The following is an 18,961-nucleotide window of genomic DNA, read 5'->3' as shown; positions in this document are numbered from 1 at the left end:
TTAAAGACACCTGCCTTCAGGTAGATCAGGTTAGATTAGATCATGCACTGATTGAATATGCAAGTATATGATTTCAATGCTTGTCGATGAATCTACCATCTTCTTTCAGCTGGGAGCAATGCTCCTTGTAGTAGTCGAGCAGTTCTCTGGGAAGACTTTCTCCAGGGACTCTGGGCGGCAGCAGCAATGTGTTGTTCTCTTCGTAACCTTGCATCAGACGCAGGATCTGAGTTGGATGACGTAAGAGAGGGCAGGAGAGGGGAGAGACGCACCAGGAGGGCAGAACACAGAAAGAGAGAGTGAGAGAAAAGTAAAAGGTTGATGATTATACGAGGGGCCACGTGAGGAGAAAAGAAAAAGCAAGTGGAGTGTTCGGTAAATAGTGCAGCTCATCTTTTGTTTGTCTCCAAGAGGGAATGAAAAAGTGAAAGGTAAAAATTGTGGCTCATGTTTGAGTTGCAACTGGAAAGTTATATTAAACAGACTTTTTAATTTTTGCCCCTTTTCCCCCACGGTTACCTTCTCTTCCTCCAGATACTGTGTGTCGAAGTCCAGAGAGTAGAACTCAATGGGAAACGAGCAGGGGTTTCTGACGATGACCTCAGACTCTACGTCAGTGGTCGCAGGCAGACAAGGTCCCAGCTCCAGCACCGACGGGCAGAACTCAAGTTGTGGCTCCTCAGCCTGACCCTGGGCTGCGATGAACACCGGCTCCGTGTTCTCAGCCACGCGGACCACTAGCTGCCGGTGGTACGCATGCTGCACAGACATATACAGAAGGTCATTGCCTTTATTTTGTAAAACTACATTGAACAGAATTCTAAAGCCAACCAGGCTGCTTACCCTTTCAGTAGGCCTGAACTTTATCTGGACGTTGACTCGTTTACCAGGGGCCAGCACGCCGGAGGAGGGAATCATCTCAAACACCGGCGGAGGTGGTCGCTGCGCCTGCCAGACTTTCTTACGCACATGAAGAGGCAGGAACTTGTCAACCTGAGTGACAGAAAGAACAGAAGAACGAAGGTGTCACTCTGATGATTTTATATTTGTATTAGAGCCGGATTTATCAGGTGACTGATAAGAAAAAGCCAAAATGAGCCTTAAAAAGATAGATATTATTTAACTTTTATTTTACTTTACAGAAAAACAGAAAAAAAACGTTTATGTTATAGTTACTTGTTACTATACCTTTGGAAAAGGCTTCACGTGCTCAGCCACGCTCCAGTCGCAGGGCACAGACTCAGGATTAACCAGCTGTATTGTCTTGATCTGAAAGTTGTGAAACATTAGATTCAGGAGGTTTTTAACCACGGCCCCAGTTCCCTCTCATGTCTGTTTGGTTACAGCAAATAGTTTTTTACTTCATTTGTTTCAGGATACGAAACATGGCCTTCTTGCTACTTCAGCATGAAATCATTCATTATAGTTTGACCACATTATTTATAACCACAACAAAGTTGCAGCTCTTCCTGTGTTTGAGCTTTGTAAGAAAAGTCCTTGAAAATAATTAACTTAACCTGCTTTTGCAGGGAACAAGCGCAAGATGTCACCACAGCAGGCGGCATACTGGTCTCTCAGTAATGATCCTCATTAGTGAGCCGTGAACACACTCAGTACGTTTGAGCTCTACACAGGATTTGTACTCTTTCTACTGCACATTGGTAACACAATGAAAAATAAATGTGCATGTGTGTAGCTATACAAATTTAGCACGTTTTATGATTCTCTGTTACCTGACACATGCCACACTGTAAAGTGTCGAACTGGAGTGAATCCGTGGAAACAGTAACTCCCGGCACGTTCACCACTGCACTCAGCCGCACCTGCACCATCGGACCTCCTGCAACCTGTAGAACCCCAAATAACCACCTTAAGAACACAGTCACAATGATACTGACTATAAATGGAGTCAGGGTTATTTAAAAATACATGCACATGTAGTGAACATGTTTGTGTAATGTTGTCGTGTGTACCTGGATCGGCATGACAACCCTGATGTGTCCCAGCTGCTGTTTGGCTCCTCGAGGATCAAATTTAACTGTGAAGGTCTGAGTCTCAGCACAGGGCAGATTCTTCACCCGTTCAAACTCAGCACTGAAACCTGAGGGAACAACAACACAATCATAACTCGTTTTTTATCTGTTACGCATTGTAATAAAATATAATAATAAAAGATGCAATGTGGAAGAGTCAGAAGAAAAATACAACTGTGACTATACACAAGTTAACATGAAAGGAGTAAGAGACAGAAAACTTAAATAGAACTCATTTTTAAACTAGTGCTCAGCAGAAATGCAACATCTTTAAATACCAGTCTCACATTCTGCATAATTGTGATACACTAATACTCAGATATCACGTTCAATAACAAACAGAGACAGAGAACTGAAAACGCTACGAGACATTCGGACGTGTCTTGTGTTACCTGTGTCAGCGAGCGGTTTGTGATTGGCCTGGAACGACACAGGCACTGATCCAGCGTTGGTGACATTCACAATGTGACTGAGGACTTTCCTGGGAATCACGTGACCAAAATCCAGAAGGTACTCTGGCAGCAGGAACCTGGGGGAGCGGAGAGAAGCAGGAGTGGGGAGATAAATCAGGTTATGTTAAGTTATGTTGGTGGAATGGGGGTCAGTGAAAAACCCATTAACTTTTGGAGCAGATCCATGGATTTATTTTACTTTCTTTAAAATGTTGGGGGTTTTCTCAAGAAAAACTGCAAAGATCTTTTCAAGCATAATGATCTGGATTAAATAAAAGTATTTTAGGGGGGGGGGGTGATCTTTATTCAGTTACTGGATAGCAGCCAACCTTTGTGTTTTAGAGTTTTATTTTAATATTTGCAGTAATGTTCAAGTTAGTTTTTTTTAAATTTGGAGATAAATAAACTATGGTGTTAAAATTTATTGTTTGTTCCTTTAAATGATGGATTTTGTTCTTGTATGTGTATTTAAAAAAATAAAAAAAAGTTTCAGTTTCTCTGTTGTAGCCTTGAACTTCAACCTGACAACTTTACTGAATATGTCACAATTGGCAGTTTACGTCTGTGGAGCAGCGGATCACACATTGTGCTGTGAGTCACTCCAGGACTTCCACCAATCCACAAGCACCACAGAGTAAAAACAATCCAGATATCTCTCATTAACCAAGACCCTTTGAAATCGATAACACAGTTTCACACTGTTCTCACCCAGTCCACCAAATGGCCCATCTGTTAAACCTGTGTGTGTGTGTGTGTGTGTGTGTGTGTGTGTGTGTGTGTGTGTGTGTGTGTGTGTGTGTGTGTGTGTGTGTGTGTGTGTGTGTGTGTGTGTGTGTGTCTGTTCCTACTTGCTAAGTTTGTGACACTTCCTAAAGGAGCTCTCCGAGCACCTGAGCTCCAGGAAGCTGGCAGTCGCGGCGACAGCGTTTCCTTTGACCAGTGCTCTCTCGACCTCCAGGTGAAGCAGCTCTTCATACTGGACAAGAGTGAAGGAGGGAGACAGAAGAAGGGAAACATCGAAGTTACATAAGCAATAAACAGTCTGACAAGCATTGTCATATATATTTTTAACATAATGTAGTAAATGATAACTGTAATTCAGTTTTCTTTAACAGTGTTGTTATATTCAAGTATGATATTCAGATTTATTTCGACAGCTGCAACAGATTCTGCTCCTTTATAGACCTGGGAGTTTTGGGTGAGTTAACACAGTCTTCACTTGTCATATTGAGTATAGTTACCTTTTGTTGACCTCTTTTATTGGCCTAGTTATTCAATTCTTGGTTTATATATAGTTTTGTATTTCTGTGGGTAAATAAAAACCTAGTTTCCTCATTGCCTCACTGCTTGTTCCCTCACACACTAACTGGACTGTACATCACCACAAATGAGTTTGAAAGCTTTATATTAGAGAATATGCTTAAAAATCTAAATTCGAGATTAAAAATAAAACTTCTTAACCTCTGTGGCCGATCCTTCACCATTTGCCGAGACCCCATTCGCCTCCACAGTTGTTCGGGCCTGTTGCACCACGTCCCTGTAGCACTCGTCTGCTGCAAGAGAATCAAAGTGTCACACCGCAGACTGTAGATAAAGATGGATGACATGACAGTTCCACTAAAAATGAAGCCAAATCATCTGTACGGCCCCCTTGTGGCTGGCTGCAGTAAAAGTCATAGACCCTGCATCCTCCATGTTTGTGAATGAGATATTGTCTAAGGAAAAAAGTCGTGTTTTAATTAGTTAATTAATGCGATGAAAACAAAGTCAAATGTCATGATTGACGGCTGAGACTGGAGACAAATCGTCAATATTTGTTTGCAAGGAAATTTGATCATTGGTTATGTCTGTCCATCATCTGCAACATTTTGGGTGAAACATGGATTAGCTGCAGCACTTTGGGGCTAAAATCTGTTGTCGAAGAACAGCTCTGTTCAGGAGCTGATTCTTTTTCCTTATGTGAATCGATAACCTATTACACTGTGTGGTCGGCGCCTTGTGTTTACATCTATTAGCTTGACGAAGTTTGTCCATTCCCGTGCTCAGACAAGAACTCCTGACATTGTTCACAGGGTTTAACATCACCTGACATGATAATTGCACTTGGGCAAACAGAAGAAACTAATATACAATTTATCTTTTTGTTGGCTGTTGCAGATACACTTTAAGACTCTGACTAAAAGAAGTATATTGCTGTAAAATCGAATCCCCTTGGCTTGTTGGGTGAGGATTCAGTCATATCTGTGTGTAGGAGTGTGTGTCTCTGCGTACACAGGTTTCGAGGTAAGTCCAGGCTGATCCTTGGGAACACTCCCTCTCCAGTCACGGTGATGTCCTGAGCTGGAAGGAACGCCACGTTCAGCTGGAGCCGCTTCTCAAAAACCTCCGGGGCGCCGGGGAGGTAGAGCACACGCAGGCGCTGCTCGGCGCCAGCATCGACGTGACCCTGACACACACACACAGACACACACACACACACACACACAGGTCAAATCCCTCCATGCATAATGATTGAACCCTCCATAACTGAAATTAAGATTATCTGAAATTACCAAGGCTGGGACGACCATGGGCTGACCAGGTCTGACTTTCTGCAGCTCTTCATTTTCTCCATTGTCTTTTGCATCTTGTTGTTGCTCCTCCTCTCCTGGGGCCTTCCGCGGTCCTGCTGTCTCCTCCTCCTGCTCCTCCTCCTTTTGTGGGTGTGTGATGTTGAATTCGAAGCCCACCTTGCCAGTATTCCGAAGGGTCACCTCAGCTTCCCCTACGTGATCAAAAAGCTGGAAGGAAAAGAGGGAGACTGAGATGTGACAGACTTTAAATTCAAAAGTAAACTTTGGGGGAAACTACTTCACGCAGTGTTTTCAGGTGGAGTGAATGGCTTGTAAAGGTGACACACTTATAGTTTAGGGTAACTGTCAAGTATGAAAACAACCAAAAGAAAAAACGCACAATACACGTAGAAGGTAAACTATAAGGATGCTAGAACGCAGTAGTACTCGAAGTTACAAGATGAGCTGACAAACAGGATGTACACACAAGGCTAAAGGGAGGGGAGACAGGTGTGACACATCAGGCTGCAGGTAATCCAGGAAGCAGGAAATAGACGAGACCACGAGACCAGAAGAGTTTCAAAATAAAACTAGAAATGAGACAAAAAAACACGAGGAATGACAAAAAGGTAACAACCCGACTCAAGGAGGACACAAATCCCAAAGTCAATAAACACCAACAGCTTCAGGACATCAGAGAACAAGAGAAGGAGAAAGCAAGAGCAAAAAGAAAGCTGGAGAGAATAGAGCTGAACCGACAGGAAGGTCAGAGAAATCTTCTGCTGAATTGCTCATTTCAACCGAATAAAAAATCAATACGTCTTGTTTTGAATATCAATGATAAACTGGTGTGGATGGTCTGAATACATAAAGAGGGAAGTGCAGATCAAACTGTGGAAAAACTGCACAGTGACATTCAAAGTTAATGTGATTTGTCTCGTCAGTCTTTTTAGTGTGAAAACATTGAGGTTAAAAGTCTCAGCAGAGTTATTGTGTCTTTAAATGTGTATCTGCACGTCTCCTACAGTTTGTCGCTCAGCGTTCGATTTTCTGATAATAGAAAACAAAAAAGTGAAAGCAGGGAAGAGTGAGATTGTTTTCGTTGGTCAAAACAAAAAGGAAATTATCAGGAAACAATCGGCAGTGATGCTGCAAACGTGTCGTCATGCAAAGTCACAAACAAAACACTCTCCTCAGGCGTGTGAGTGTCAGTTTGAATATGGCAGTTTGCATCGTTCCCTGAGGTTTTGCACAAAAAAGAAATCTCATTAGTTTTGTTTGAGATATCATGTGTCACACATGGGTGAGCACACAGATGGCAAAGGAAGAAGGACAAGAAAAAAACAGGATAACAAGACGACGCAGAGGCAAATCAACACAAAAATAAGTATTTTAAAAAATAAAGTGTTTATAGAGTTTTTCCCTGACATGAGCAGCCTGAGACCTGAGAGGTGAACTCAGGCTAAAGGAGCCTGTGGACCTGAACCTGTGGATGGGACGTACCTGCACACCCAAGTTGACGTGGGTGAAGTCAAGGCTGTAGCTGATTACTGACGCTTCTCCTCTGAGTTTGATTTCATATGCCGGCCCCTCCTCCACGTGGCACAGGGCTGTCACCTCTCTGCTGATGTGTGTGTGGCCATAGAAAGACCATTCCACGAGCTGCTGGTCTCCAGGCTGCAGGCGACCGTGCACCGGCAAGACGTCAAAAACCTACGGAGACAACAAGAACAACATTAATAAAACATACACAGGATTGATTCTCTGTTTTTTTTATTTGTATATCTGTAACAACACCAGGGTCCTTGGACATCATATTGTATTCACTTCTTCTGTGAGTCCAACTGAACGTTTGTACCAAATTTGAAGAAATTCCTTGAAGGCGATATTGTGAAGAACTGTTTAATGTGAATGGATGCAGCATGAGCAGGATCAGCAGTGCAGCACACAGACAAGCCTGTTGTCTGACCCCTTCACCCACCAGACAAACTGGAAATCCTGAGATCTTCACATGTGCACAGTTGCCTACCTGTTCCACCAGCACAGGGCTGTGAGTCCTGTTCTGCTCATCCACACCAGTCCTGGGGTTCAGGGGAACTAAAGAGGGAGGAGGATGTGTTCCCCCATCTTCAGTCACATTCTCTTCTTCTGGCATCTCTCTAAGATAGTGAAAGAATGATGTTTTTACAATATTGTAAAAAGCAGTCCCCAAAATGTGAATTGTTCTGGCTTCATGAAAATGGGCAGATGAAAGCTTCAGAATGACGTATCTACACAGAAATCCTTGCAACCAAGTTATGCATTTATATTACAGTCTATTGTATATCCAATATATCATCAACACACACAGTATTATAATACCCAAGTGCCGAAGGAACTCTTTTACCCCACAGAACTCCGACTCTCATTTTCTCTGTCTGTTCTACTCTCGCCCTCCCTATGGGATCAGATTGGGTGTATCCATCAAGTTAATTAAACAGAGTGTTCTATAATTAAGAGGAATTTTAATAGGCAAGTAGCAGGAAACAGGTCAGGATAGATTGCAGCGAAGTGCTGAATAAACATGGAAGAGAATGAAAGAGATTTAGTGAGTGAAGCCATCTCAAAGCTGGACTGGTCAAGTTCTATATCAAATCACTGAATGCTGGCTACGCTTTGCTGCTAGTGTGTGTGTGTGTGTGTGTGTGTGTGTGTGTGTGTGTGTGTGTGCATACATATGAAGCAACATTCAAGTGCGTACACACAGTCGTCGGCCCAAGAATACTTCACTTTTGGTGTGTCAGCATGAGTGAATGGTGGTGACGCAGCCAGCAGGGGGCACTGTTGTATGGTCAAATCTGTGATGAATGTTATTATAAGGGATGAACTGGTCTGGCCTCTGGAATCATAAATTAGTAGGTGTTGCAGTGGGAGATGTGAGGGTGAATAAATTCTGTGGGTCAACGTCTTCCTTTGGGGGTTCGGAGTTTGTCCAAGCCCATGAAAAACATTTGGCCCCATGCGGGAAAAAAGGAGGCTTTTAAAAATGTGGGTCCTCTTAAGAAATTGTTTAAAACCCACTGGTGCGGACAGAGGAACAGATGGTGAGACAGCAGATGATGACTCTGTAAGAGCTCAGCGCAAAAACAGAAATAGCGTACACTGACATTCTCATCTCTCTCTCTCTCTCTCTCTCTCTCTCTCTCTCTCTCTCTCTCTCTCTCTCTCTCTCTCTCTCTCTCTCTCTCTCTCTCTGTCTTATCTGTTCTTTCCTTCGTGTGACTGTGGCTGTGTTTTCCAACGTTCAGCCCCAGTAAAACTCATCAAAGCCCACTGAGCCACAAACATCTCACTTGCAGCAGATTGTCAGGAAAAAAAGGAACAATGGGAAGCAAGGATGAGAGTTGATGATGATGTCTTCTTCTCCTCTCATTAGGACAGGAAGACAGGAAAGAGTTTGCTCTATTAAAATATCCCTCTGCTAAAAAGGCAGTGGTGTAATTACTGATAGGGATGTAATTAGCTTAACATGGCAAGATAGTGCAGGTTCTGTGAGCAAGAAAGAGAGACTTAAGAGAGGGAGAGTGTGCACAGTGAGGTCTCCATTTAATTAGCCAGATGGCCTGTGAGACAGATTGTTAGGAAAGGTCACAACGTAAGAGGAGAGGAGAGGAGAGAAGGATTAGTCAGAGAGCAGAAGAAGCAGGGGAGACGAGGGAGGAAAATAAAAAAATAAAGATAAATAGGTGATGTAAAATCCTGAGATTAAGAGAGGGAGAGGTGCAGAGCGGAAGAATGCCGATAGATGAAAGAGAGCGGGAGGAGGAAAAGGCGATGGAGGGCGATAAATCTTGTAGAGCTGTAGCAGGTAGTTGGTTCAAGGCCACGGACAAGCAGACTACTATAGTATTCACGGTCCGTTTCAAGGGCGGGGGGAGTCGAAGCAAAGGCTGCAGAGAGGCATACTGTAACGTTTGTAGAGAACACAATCAGGAGATTTGTCTTCCCCGGGCTTTCGATTCAGAGAGTTTAATGTGTAGCTACGGAACTAACTTCTCCCAAAAGACAGTTTAATATTAGTTGGGGATTCATTCTGCTCCTGTCTCTAAATCTTGTGTTTGTTCTGCTGTTTAACTAAAGAAGCCTTAATGTTTTACAGTGCATGCAAGTAATAAAAGAATCTAAATGTTCCATGGATAAAATGATTGTAAACAAAATCACATCACCTCAGGGAGAAACCTTAAAAGAAATACACATTTGTCCAGTTTTCTTATGCTACTTTGCTATTTAAACCTTATATTCACCAGTTCAAGTGAAAACTGGTACAATTCTGAACAAATTCCTGAAAGGCAGATGTAAGATATCATGTTCAAGAGGCCAAGAAACTCAATAAGTGAATCCACCCTGAGCTTGAACATTTGACCATAGAGAACATTTGTGCAAAATTAGAAAAGATTCTCTCTAAAGGAGTTCTTCAGACACATTCGTGGAAAAAACAAAGCTTTGTGTTCATGTGGCAAAGAAGAAATTCCTTTGAGGCGCTCTCGAGACACCGTGTTCACAAGAGACAGATGGACGGACACCCTGAAAACATAATGCCTGCAGCCACTAGCGGAGGCATGAAATGAATCTGTCCTGGTACATCACTTCTCCTGTGTGTTTAAGGCTGTTTAATGACCCAGATTTCACCTATTGCGCCAAATTTCGGTCAAATTAAATACCAAGTATTCCCTCTACTTGCCAGGTCATAACCAGCAGTATATACACGCTACTTTTAAGTCACTGTCTGTATTATCCTTTGATATCACTTTGATGTTTACCTCAATCTATTTTCATATTCCTTAGCCTCCCTATAGTGTGTTGACCCCGAGGAGGCTTTCTGACCCAGGAGCAGCTACGCACATCCACGGTGAAGATGTCATCTTTGCTAATCTAATATTGTATGTTATACGGCATGCAGCTATACACCACTTACTACTGTTGATAATGAATCAAATGAAAAAAGTACTTTTTCAGTCTACACACCTGAGGGTGCAGTGATTCTGGTTCTCCAGGAAGGCCCAGCGGTAGGACACAGGCAGCTTGGAGCAGTTGGTGATTGTGATTCTTCTTTGAGTCTCTGAGTGGTTGAGCACGCAGCCAAAGTCCACTGTGGTGGAGGAGAAGTGCAGGTTGGGGAAGTGGACTTCAGCGTGCAGCTCCACCAGGTCCTGCTGTGGGTGTCCCTCGTACTGCACCTCAAGGAACTGGGGGAAATGGGGAATTTGTGGAGTTTTTGAAGAATAGAAATAAAAAAATTTAACCCAGGTTGGGAACTACTGCCACATGCAATATGTCATTATGCTCTCAGGAGAATATAATAAGGCAGCAGATGAAAAAGCAAAGCATTACATGGATAATTTTTACAAGATGCATCACTGTTACCTCCTCCACGACTCGTGACACCCGATCTTGACAGCAATCTGGATGGAAGGACACCCACAGGTCAGCCTGTTTCCCGTCACCTAAGACCATGGACTGGACAAAGGCATGACACCAGTTAAAACCAGTGGGTTAACGAATCAACTGGATTTAAGACCAGTGTTCACACAATGCGGGTGTGGACTTGCTCGCTCGATTAAAAGAATCATTAAATCATGATTTTATCTGATGACTTCCAAGGGAAGAGTTCACGACCCTTTTAAAATCCCCCCCACTATTTAATTAGACGTTTAATGTAATCCTGCCACGGGACCTGGTCTTATCAAAATACCCTGCTCCTCTTTAGCTTCGTTCTGAGATCTGCCACAGGCTTTTTAATGTGAATTCCAATTGTGGATTCCAATAAAACTTTCATGCCTCAGATATCACATGACTTTAAAAGCAAGGGCATTTGAATGAGGTAGAAAATGAATATAACGTCGTGAAAGGAAAGAGAAGGAGATGGAGTTAAAAATAAAAATATACACAAGATCACTGCACCTAAATAAGCTGCTTCAATGTGCAATCTTTCTTTCTCTTTTTAAAGAAATGTATATTTACTCAATTACTTAGCTACAATAAAATAAATATAACTTTACATTAACATTAGCGAATTTTATAAAGTGCTTACTTACTATTTTTAAAGTAATCTGTTACAATCCCTCTGAAACTGATTGGTGGGTCTTTAAACATGTGATCTACACTGAGCAGCCAAATCTGGAGCTTTGTTCCTCAAACACAGAGAAGAGCAGTGTGTGTACCTTAGTGGAAGCTGAGCTATGTGCTCCGGGGGCGTCACACAGAGAGAATGGAGCCACAAGAGAGAGCTTCATGGACAGATTCAGAGACGACACGTTCTTCAAGACCAGTTTCTCATACAGGGGCCTTAGGTCGTTTCCTGGAACCTGTGAGACATAAACACACATTGCTTCTGTGTTTAATCCAGTTATATAAAGACACGACCCTACAGCACCTACACTTACCAGTCATTCGATTTCATATTAATTAAAAAGTGATCCTTGGACTCACCTTCTCGATGTAGAAGTTCAGCTGCTTGGAGGAGAAGCCGAGCACCGGAGCAACAAAGCGACAGGTGACATCTACAGACATGAGCAGCTCGTAAGAACCCTGCTGACCCACGATGGCTTTGCACAGCAGACGCTCCTGTACAACCTTGAAAGACATTAACACACGTGCTGTACATCCACTGCAACAACTTGAGTTTATTCAATTGAGCCTGCAAACTGCACACTGTGTTACCTTGTTTGAGTCTGAGGATCCCGTCAGCACCATATCAGCCGAGCAGCCTGGGAAAAGCTCCACCCGAGAAGGCATGAGGCTGAACACTGGCTTGTCTCTGTGACAGGAGAGTAGAGATCCACGCTTCTGGACATCCTTCTTCTTGGGGTCCGAGATGGGGGGCAGGACGGGTCGACCAGACAAGTTGTTCCACCTGCGGGTTTTCGTCTGGGGCGGGTTGCCATCAGTCCCCCAGTACATCCGGTGAACCCGTTGGCCTTGGTTGGTCAGCTTGAAGTGGTACTGGCATGGCTCATGGCTAATACAGAGGACACCAAGGACATGAAGCAAGTTGTGAGGTAAACACTTTCAATTCTAAATCATTACATCATTGATATTAAAGGAACACCATGTAACTTTTACTGAGCAACAGCGCCCTCTGCAGCCTGTTGGGCAGAATGTGGGCCATGTCTGAAAACATTCTCCATATTCACAGTCACTCAACCATCAAACTTATTTTGAAGCTGCTTTTTTAAGGTATAAAAGTTGCATAGTGTTGCTTTAAGTCATAATTAGACTCATGGTTGAAACCTCTTTTACCTGAAGCGTGTCCCTAAGTCAAGGATTGGGGCAAAAGGCCTGTCACTGACAATTGTGGTGCCGGTGCCTGTGGCAGACAGAGGGACCTTGAGCGTTTGACCGTGCTGGATGGACACTTCCATTCTGTCCTGGAACTCGATTGTGTCCCTCAGGTGTGCAACTACGCAAAGCTCCAGCTGGCTGTTAGGTGGTACTTCACCTTCGCTGGGCTCCACACGCCAGAAGGACTTCCCACGGCTCTGAGGAAACAAAAACAAAGAGGTGTTGCGACTATGGGATGTCTGCCGATGGGTGGATCTGCAGAATGGAGACATGGGCGTAGTAACACCTACAGCAGCCCCACTTCCAAGGCTGAAATGTGATGCATGAAAAGATCTCCCTTGTGGGGGCACTCTCCTCTAACTGTTCTCCACAGGCCACTGAGACCTATGCTACAGATGGAACCGGAAAGACAGATGTGTATATCATGTAGCTGCATAATCGCATCAACCTCTCAGTGCGGCACAAGCTCGTAGAGATAAGAGCAGAGCAGTGGCTCCCTGCCTGACTTACATAAGACTGAATATCTCCTTACTGTGATAATGATAATGGAAAGTATGATATATGTGCTGTAGTAAAGTACAAAAGCAGTAATACATGAACAGTTTAAAAATAATTGTTTCCCATCTACATTCTGACATAAGCATTAAAAGGGACTGCGGCAGGACAAGCTCCATATTCCCCAGCTCGGTGGACTGTTCGATTGCATTTATTTGAATAAAATCCAGTGTAATGAACAAACAGATTTAAATCTAATGTTCCTCTCCAGTCTTTCCGCAGAGCAGATGGCCTTTCACTGTGCTCGCTGTACTGTATCTGACCAATCGAGATCACAATCAATGTTCTGCACAGCATCTCTGTTGATGGATGGCGAGAACATAAACATTTAATTGGGATTTGGAGAATAAGCTTCCTACAGATGCAATGAAGCCGAGGCACTTTCACTGCCTGTAGGACAACACAATAGATTGCTGGTCAGCGGGCGAATATGTCGTCACTCAAACACTGCAATGGGCATTTGTGTTGTCGTACTGAAACTAATACTGGACGAGGGAAGTAGAAAGATTTTGATCCACATCTGTGTTGGAGGAAAGTCCAAGGAAACAAAGTATTTGTGTTAAAAAGCCTCAAACAAACAGGCAGAACGTGACCAGCAGTTGACTTTGAGAGTCACGGATCACTTTCTCAGCGTTTATGATCGGCTGGAGGAGGCAGTGGAAGCCAACCTGGGGTGGGTCGATACCAGGGTCAACCGTGCTAAAGGGGTGGGTAGAGTCTGAAGAGCCGTAAGAGCAGGAGGTCGACTCCCTGGAGAGCGGCGCAGGACGACTGGAATCTCAATAATCACATCAGATCGGCAGCATCCCACAGCTTTATTACAATCGATCGCTTTCGTGTGCAGCAAAAGTCAAGACGGGTTCTGGGCTTTGCTCTACAACTATCAACGAAACATCACACTGCATAAATCCTGCATTGATGCTGCAGCCAATGTGTCTGTCAAATATTATACAGCACGACTCGTTCAATATATTGTTATGTGAACAACACTCAGGCTCGTGTTTCTGGTTGATGGCAAAAACAGACAAAAATGATGTCTGAATTTCAAACGCATCCCTTTTTCATGGAAGTGCAGAAAACAGCTTCCACGTCATGTATGTATGTTCTGTTATAAATTCTATTTCTAACACTCTATCTCTCTTCATATCTGACAACTGACAATAACACTAAAGAGTCTGATTATGTGTTAGGTGAAGGGTTTTCTACTCAAACTGCAAACTGTGGTGCTGGAATATTGTCAAGATATTTGTGATGAGATAATTAATAAAAGCCTCATTCTGGGGATGGAGTCAAAGTTTTTCACAGAGATAACGAGGAAGTGTGGAAACCTTTCCGCAGCCCCCCTGCGATCTTCTGTCATCAAGTCTATTTGTGTGGCTCCCTGCCAGCCTATTGAGCTCGATGTAATGTAATTCCAGGAGAATCTGCATCGATTGATGCTTCAAAGTGCAGAGGAGAAACTCCCTCTCAACGCTGCCGCAGAGGAGAGGACAGGGTCACACCACTGCAGTTACACCAGGGCTGCCTGTGTATGTGTGTGTTTGTGTGAGTTTCTGTGCGCGCACGGTCATGTCTATGGCGGCGTAGGAAGTATTGAGGCATTGGTTGCAGTCACAAGTTTGTTCCCGATGGATATCAGGCATCGCTGATAAGGCGGTGAGGGAAGGGCTTTCAGGAGGCAAAGGGAAACACTCAATATGATGAATTGTAGATATCACGTTGCCGCAGAGTTTAGAGTTTCGTTTACACTGAGTCAGCATGATAAGTTAAAAACAGGTGGAACTCAGCTATTCAATCTTGCAACACGTTATAAGACTGTAACACTGTAAACAAGACAGTGTCAGGAGAAGTGAACGAGAGGAAAACGTGGAGCTGTGGTTGACATTGTGCTGTAAATATCAAACAACTATTTTGTGCATTAAATGTCCAAAACACCCGAAACTGCAGGACAGTTAAGAGTAAGAATTATTTGATTACTTTGCCAGATCCTGATCGTCTCTTACATTTATGTCAGTGCTAATTGATCAAATGTCGCCGTCTGACCGGTTTATAAGGAAAATCCTTTATGCTCCGGGGATAGAGCTGGAATTGATCAGGCAACTAATTATTTCAAGAGCTAACAAGGCATTGAACCCATTAACTGATTAATTACATATCCAGTTCCACTGAAAATGAATTAGTCACAGGAGCAGGGGAAGACAGACATAACGTTTATAAGAGAAATCCAGCTGGTGAATGGAAACACAAATCACCAGTAAAAGTAGGTAATGCTGCTCTTAGTTCATCACCATATGCTTTTAGACTCTGTAACACTCTGCTCCTCGATCTGAGGGCTGGGAAAGTTGCTTCTTTCATCTTCATTTCAGTAAAAAATGCTTTTTAGTGTGCGCCTGCCTGATGCTTCTCATTCAGTGTGTGAGGTGTGAGGTGAGTCGCTGTTGGCAGAAGTTTGTACCATGCGAGCCGTGAAGTTGGCTGGAGTAGGGGACTGGTTCGACAGGTGGAGGGTCCTGGTGACGTCCGTCAGAACTGGGATTTTGCCAAAGTCCAGCTGTGGGTTCTGAACATGAACAACTGGACCCTGTCCAATACTCGACAAGACCACCTCCTAGGGTAGAACACAACAGAGGCAGGTTAATAGAGTTTGATAGTGCTGCTGGTATTCATAAGTGAACACACTATTCAACCTTAGACTGAATATGAAGATGGACGATATGACAGCTACAGTGAAGCTGGCTGCAGTACAGATCAACTCTGCCTACTCCCTGTTAGCAGACGGGACATGGATCAAAATAAATATTCAGTATTTTTTCTCAAACATGGTTTCTGTCATCTTAGGTCGTTCTTCTGTAAGTGTTCATGTTAAGTTTGTTGTAATTATGAAAGATGAAACATCCAGATTGACAGCTGTGACAGCTCAATACTGCAGCTCCACACTATGATCACTACTGCAAAGACTCTGGCTCCAATTGATGCCAAAAGCACAAGATGGCAGCGTCCATATGTGGGATATCTTAACTTCACAGGAGGAAGTGGAAGTGCACCGATATAACCCGGGAGCACACACATAGAGACACACAGACGCACACACACACACACACACACACACACACTGACCAGGGGTGGATGAGCACTGCCATACACAGCTATAAGTAGACTGTGCTGCAGCCTTCCAACAGCCTTAGTCAGCAGGAACACGGGAACCGTCTCTGAGGTGTGAGGGAAAATCACTCCTCTGGGTCGAGAACTGCCAAAAAGCTGTGATGGATTCTCCTCATATTCCTGATAGAAGAAAATTCACAGGTAGAAATTAAGATCTATTGTTGTGCATACAGATTAAAAACTCTCCACTGGGGCCATAAATCAAATTAGACAGAAATACACCACCAAGTTGTGCTCTATGTATTTTATCTCAAATATGTTTTTAATTAGATTTATTTTTAAGAGGATTAGGTCTTAATTCGGTAATAAATACTAAAGAGATGACATCAATTTTAAAAATAAGATTGACGTATTAATAAACCATCGTGTTTGGTTTGTTTAGCTTTCCCTTCGATTACCAGTTCTTATGCTAAGCTAACGCGCTAGTGGCTGTAGTTTAGTTGTAAAAGACAGAAGAGTGATATCCATCTTTTCATCTGACTCTTGAGTTTCCCAAAATGTTGGACTTTTTATAAAATAAACATTATATTCAAACATACAATATGTAACTTTGGCCACTAGGGGTCTCTCGATCAAACCGATAACAAAAGAGCCAGTGTGATGATGCCAGAAAGCAGGTGGATTAATTGAGGGAGACATTTTGGATCAGTACACAGAAGTATATAACTCTGGTCTAGTTTTAATGAGGAACTGTAACGTATATTTAAAAAATGTTTAGATCAGGCGTTAAAGATCAGCATTTTTTATGTTGCAGCACTGAAATGCTGGAAATGAGCCACTGTATTAAATATGAATGACCTTGACGGATCTTGTTCTATTAATCTCCTCCTGTAAACACCACGTTATTACAACAGCGTCAGTGACCTCACCTGGTCGAGCAGCCCGTAGCAGACAGGCAGAGTGCTGGGGTTGCTGAGCCGCACTTGCTGTTCATAGGAGTAATTGAGGAAACATCTCTGAAAGTCCAACACCGGGGTCTCCAGCACAATCTCAGGCACAACACATCTATCATCGGGGAGAGAGAGACGGAGGAGGCGGCCGACAGAGGGGAGAAGAAAGGGCTTTATTTATGAATCACAACAGTAATTGCCCGGCGTCGTGCCAAAACGACAGACTATTAATTAGAACTGTTTCATAAATTTACAATGACGGTGATTGCCGTGAGGAAGTGAGATTACCGCCCCGTTCTGAGAGATGGTGCAGGTGACATTCAAATGTATTATCATGCAAATTAGGCTCTGAATATTTAACACAGACTTGGCTGATTTGTCGACACCTGTGAGCAGGTTCAATGGACTTTCATTCACAGCTTGTCAAAGCATCAGCGGCAGCACAACAGAGGTGACTGCCAGGGAAAACTTACTGTAGTTTCAAAGAAAGGCTGATAAGAGAGTTTGTAAGAATCAAGATAAAGCTCTGCTGCCTTATGGCACCTTGTGACACAACTGTAATGTCAGAACACATTTTCATATTTATCATTTGGGAGGAGATGATATGCGATCTAACGAGGACAGAGGGAGGGTGGTTCATTTTTATTCATTCATTTTTTCAGTAGATCAAGATCAAGCCGTTTTATGGCACTTCAGGAAAAAAAATCTGTGTTTATGATCTAAATGTGCAACTAACTTCAACGGGTGTGTGATTGTACATTAAATCATTTGTGCATTTGCACTTCAGACCTGGCATTGATGGGCAGAGTCATGATCTCCTCCCCGACACCTTCGACATCCACCACCAGCGCCAGCCTGTAGCTCCCGGCCGTGTTGGAGCACAGCGTCACCTGCAAATATAACACACACACACACACACACACACACACACACACACACACACACACACACACACACACACACACACACACACACACACACACACACACACACACACACACACACACTGTAAACACTGTAATCAAAAGCAGGTTTGTTGTTAAAGGTTAAGATAAACTGGAAATGACTTTAAATGTACTGAAAAATTGCATGTGTGTGTATTGTGTGCGATTGTTTTTTCAATCACATAAAATGCATGATCTCTCTTTCTCGGAATGACATGACTCGGCACAATCTTCCCCTCAAGTACCCAACAAAGAAGTTGTGTTACACATTGACAGCTATGGCGGCACAGGGGTTGGGTCGGGTACGTTTTAACCGCTGTGTAGTTTATCAAATTAACACAGAGAACAATGTATATACATTTATTTGGCTTATTCCTAAATTTTTTAACCTACCTTTATGGTCACATCGGACAAGGCACGGACAGAGCCGACAGCAGGGTTGACGGTGAACTCCACAGGCCGTGCATGAATGTCTCTGGCAGCGCTGCTTCGCCAATTGTTTCTGGACATCTCAGATACCTGTTGGGAACCATTAACACTCGGCGATCCCAGCCCATCTCCAAGGACACGGAGGGCAAAGGTCATCGGCACCAGAGAGGTATTGAAGAGGGTGCAAACCGCTGTAAGTGGGAAGCCTGCAGAGAGAGAAAGAGACGGGGTGAAAAACAGTAAATATGAGGAAACTAAATAAAGATTGCAATGGTAGGAAGAAAGTAATAAAAGGAGTATGAGGTGGAAAAAACTTCTTTCTGCATGTTGTGAAGAGTATAGTTTATCTCATAAAGCAAATTAATGAACACAGGGAAAAAGTTGTTACCCACCGAAGGCCACGTCTCCAAAATTGAGCTCTGAGACATTGAAGTGGAATGTGGGACCAACGACGCAGCCCCTGGAAGTGAGGACATAGACGTGCACATGAGAAACACCGACAGAGAGTTGAAGGATTCTTAAAGAGCATCGTGCATTTGGTGGAAAGTGACATTTCTATTAGTAACCCTGCCACAAAATGAGTTTAAATACACTTGTTTAGATAATTCAGAAAGTTCCTTTACA

The 18,961-nt window shown here is 43.3% G+C and overlaps 1 protein-coding gene across 1 annotated transcript in view; it reads right to left on the bottom strand.

Moving 5' to 3' along the window:
* The window catches only part of hydin (HYDIN axonemal central pair apparatus protein), a 57,247-nt gene that overhangs the window by 20,915 nt on the left and 17,371 nt on the right, over positions 1-18,961 (bottom strand). Inside the window, exons 13-37 of the mRNA XM_047339794.1 lie at positions 18,730-18,797; positions 18,302-18,543; positions 17,754-17,854; positions 16,944-17,079; positions 16,030-16,194; positions 15,368-15,520; positions 12,316-12,554; positions 11,737-12,034; positions 11,506-11,649; positions 11,238-11,381; positions 10,441-10,533; positions 10,042-10,262; positions 7,067-7,196; positions 6,541-6,750; positions 5,038-5,265; positions 4,757-4,931; positions 3,952-4,038; positions 3,334-3,511; positions 2,426-2,562; positions 1,974-2,101; positions 1,734-1,847; positions 1,189-1,269; positions 844-993; positions 520-759; positions 97-226 (exon numbers count right to left, since the gene is read on the bottom strand). Of these exons, the coding sequence (XP_047195750.1) occupies positions 97-226; positions 520-759; positions 844-993; positions 1,189-1,269; positions 1,734-1,847; positions 1,974-2,101; positions 2,426-2,562; positions 3,334-3,511; positions 3,952-4,038; positions 4,757-4,931; positions 5,038-5,265; positions 6,541-6,750; positions 7,067-7,196; positions 10,042-10,262; positions 10,441-10,533; positions 11,238-11,381; positions 11,506-11,649; positions 11,737-12,034; positions 12,316-12,554; positions 15,368-15,520; positions 16,030-16,194; positions 16,944-17,079; positions 17,754-17,854; positions 18,302-18,543; positions 18,730-18,797 (3,992 nt within the window). The remainder of the gene's footprint in view (positions 1-96; positions 227-519; positions 760-843; positions 994-1,188; positions 1,270-1,733; positions 1,848-1,973; positions 2,102-2,425; positions 2,563-3,333; positions 3,512-3,951; positions 4,039-4,756; positions 4,932-5,037; positions 5,266-6,540; positions 6,751-7,066; positions 7,197-10,041; positions 10,263-10,440; positions 10,534-11,237; positions 11,382-11,505; positions 11,650-11,736; positions 12,035-12,315; positions 12,555-15,367; positions 15,521-16,029; positions 16,195-16,943; positions 17,080-17,753; positions 17,855-18,301; positions 18,544-18,729; positions 18,798-18,961) is intronic.

Source organism: Hippoglossus stenolepis, chromosome 5 (assembly GCF_022539355.2).
Source record: "Hippoglossus stenolepis isolate QCI-W04-F060 chromosome 5, HSTE1.2, whole genome shotgun sequence".
Taxonomy (NCBI): Eukaryota; Metazoa; Chordata; class Actinopteri; order Pleuronectiformes; family Pleuronectidae; genus Hippoglossus; species Hippoglossus stenolepis.
This window is presented reverse-complemented; position numbering and strand designations above follow the sequence as displayed.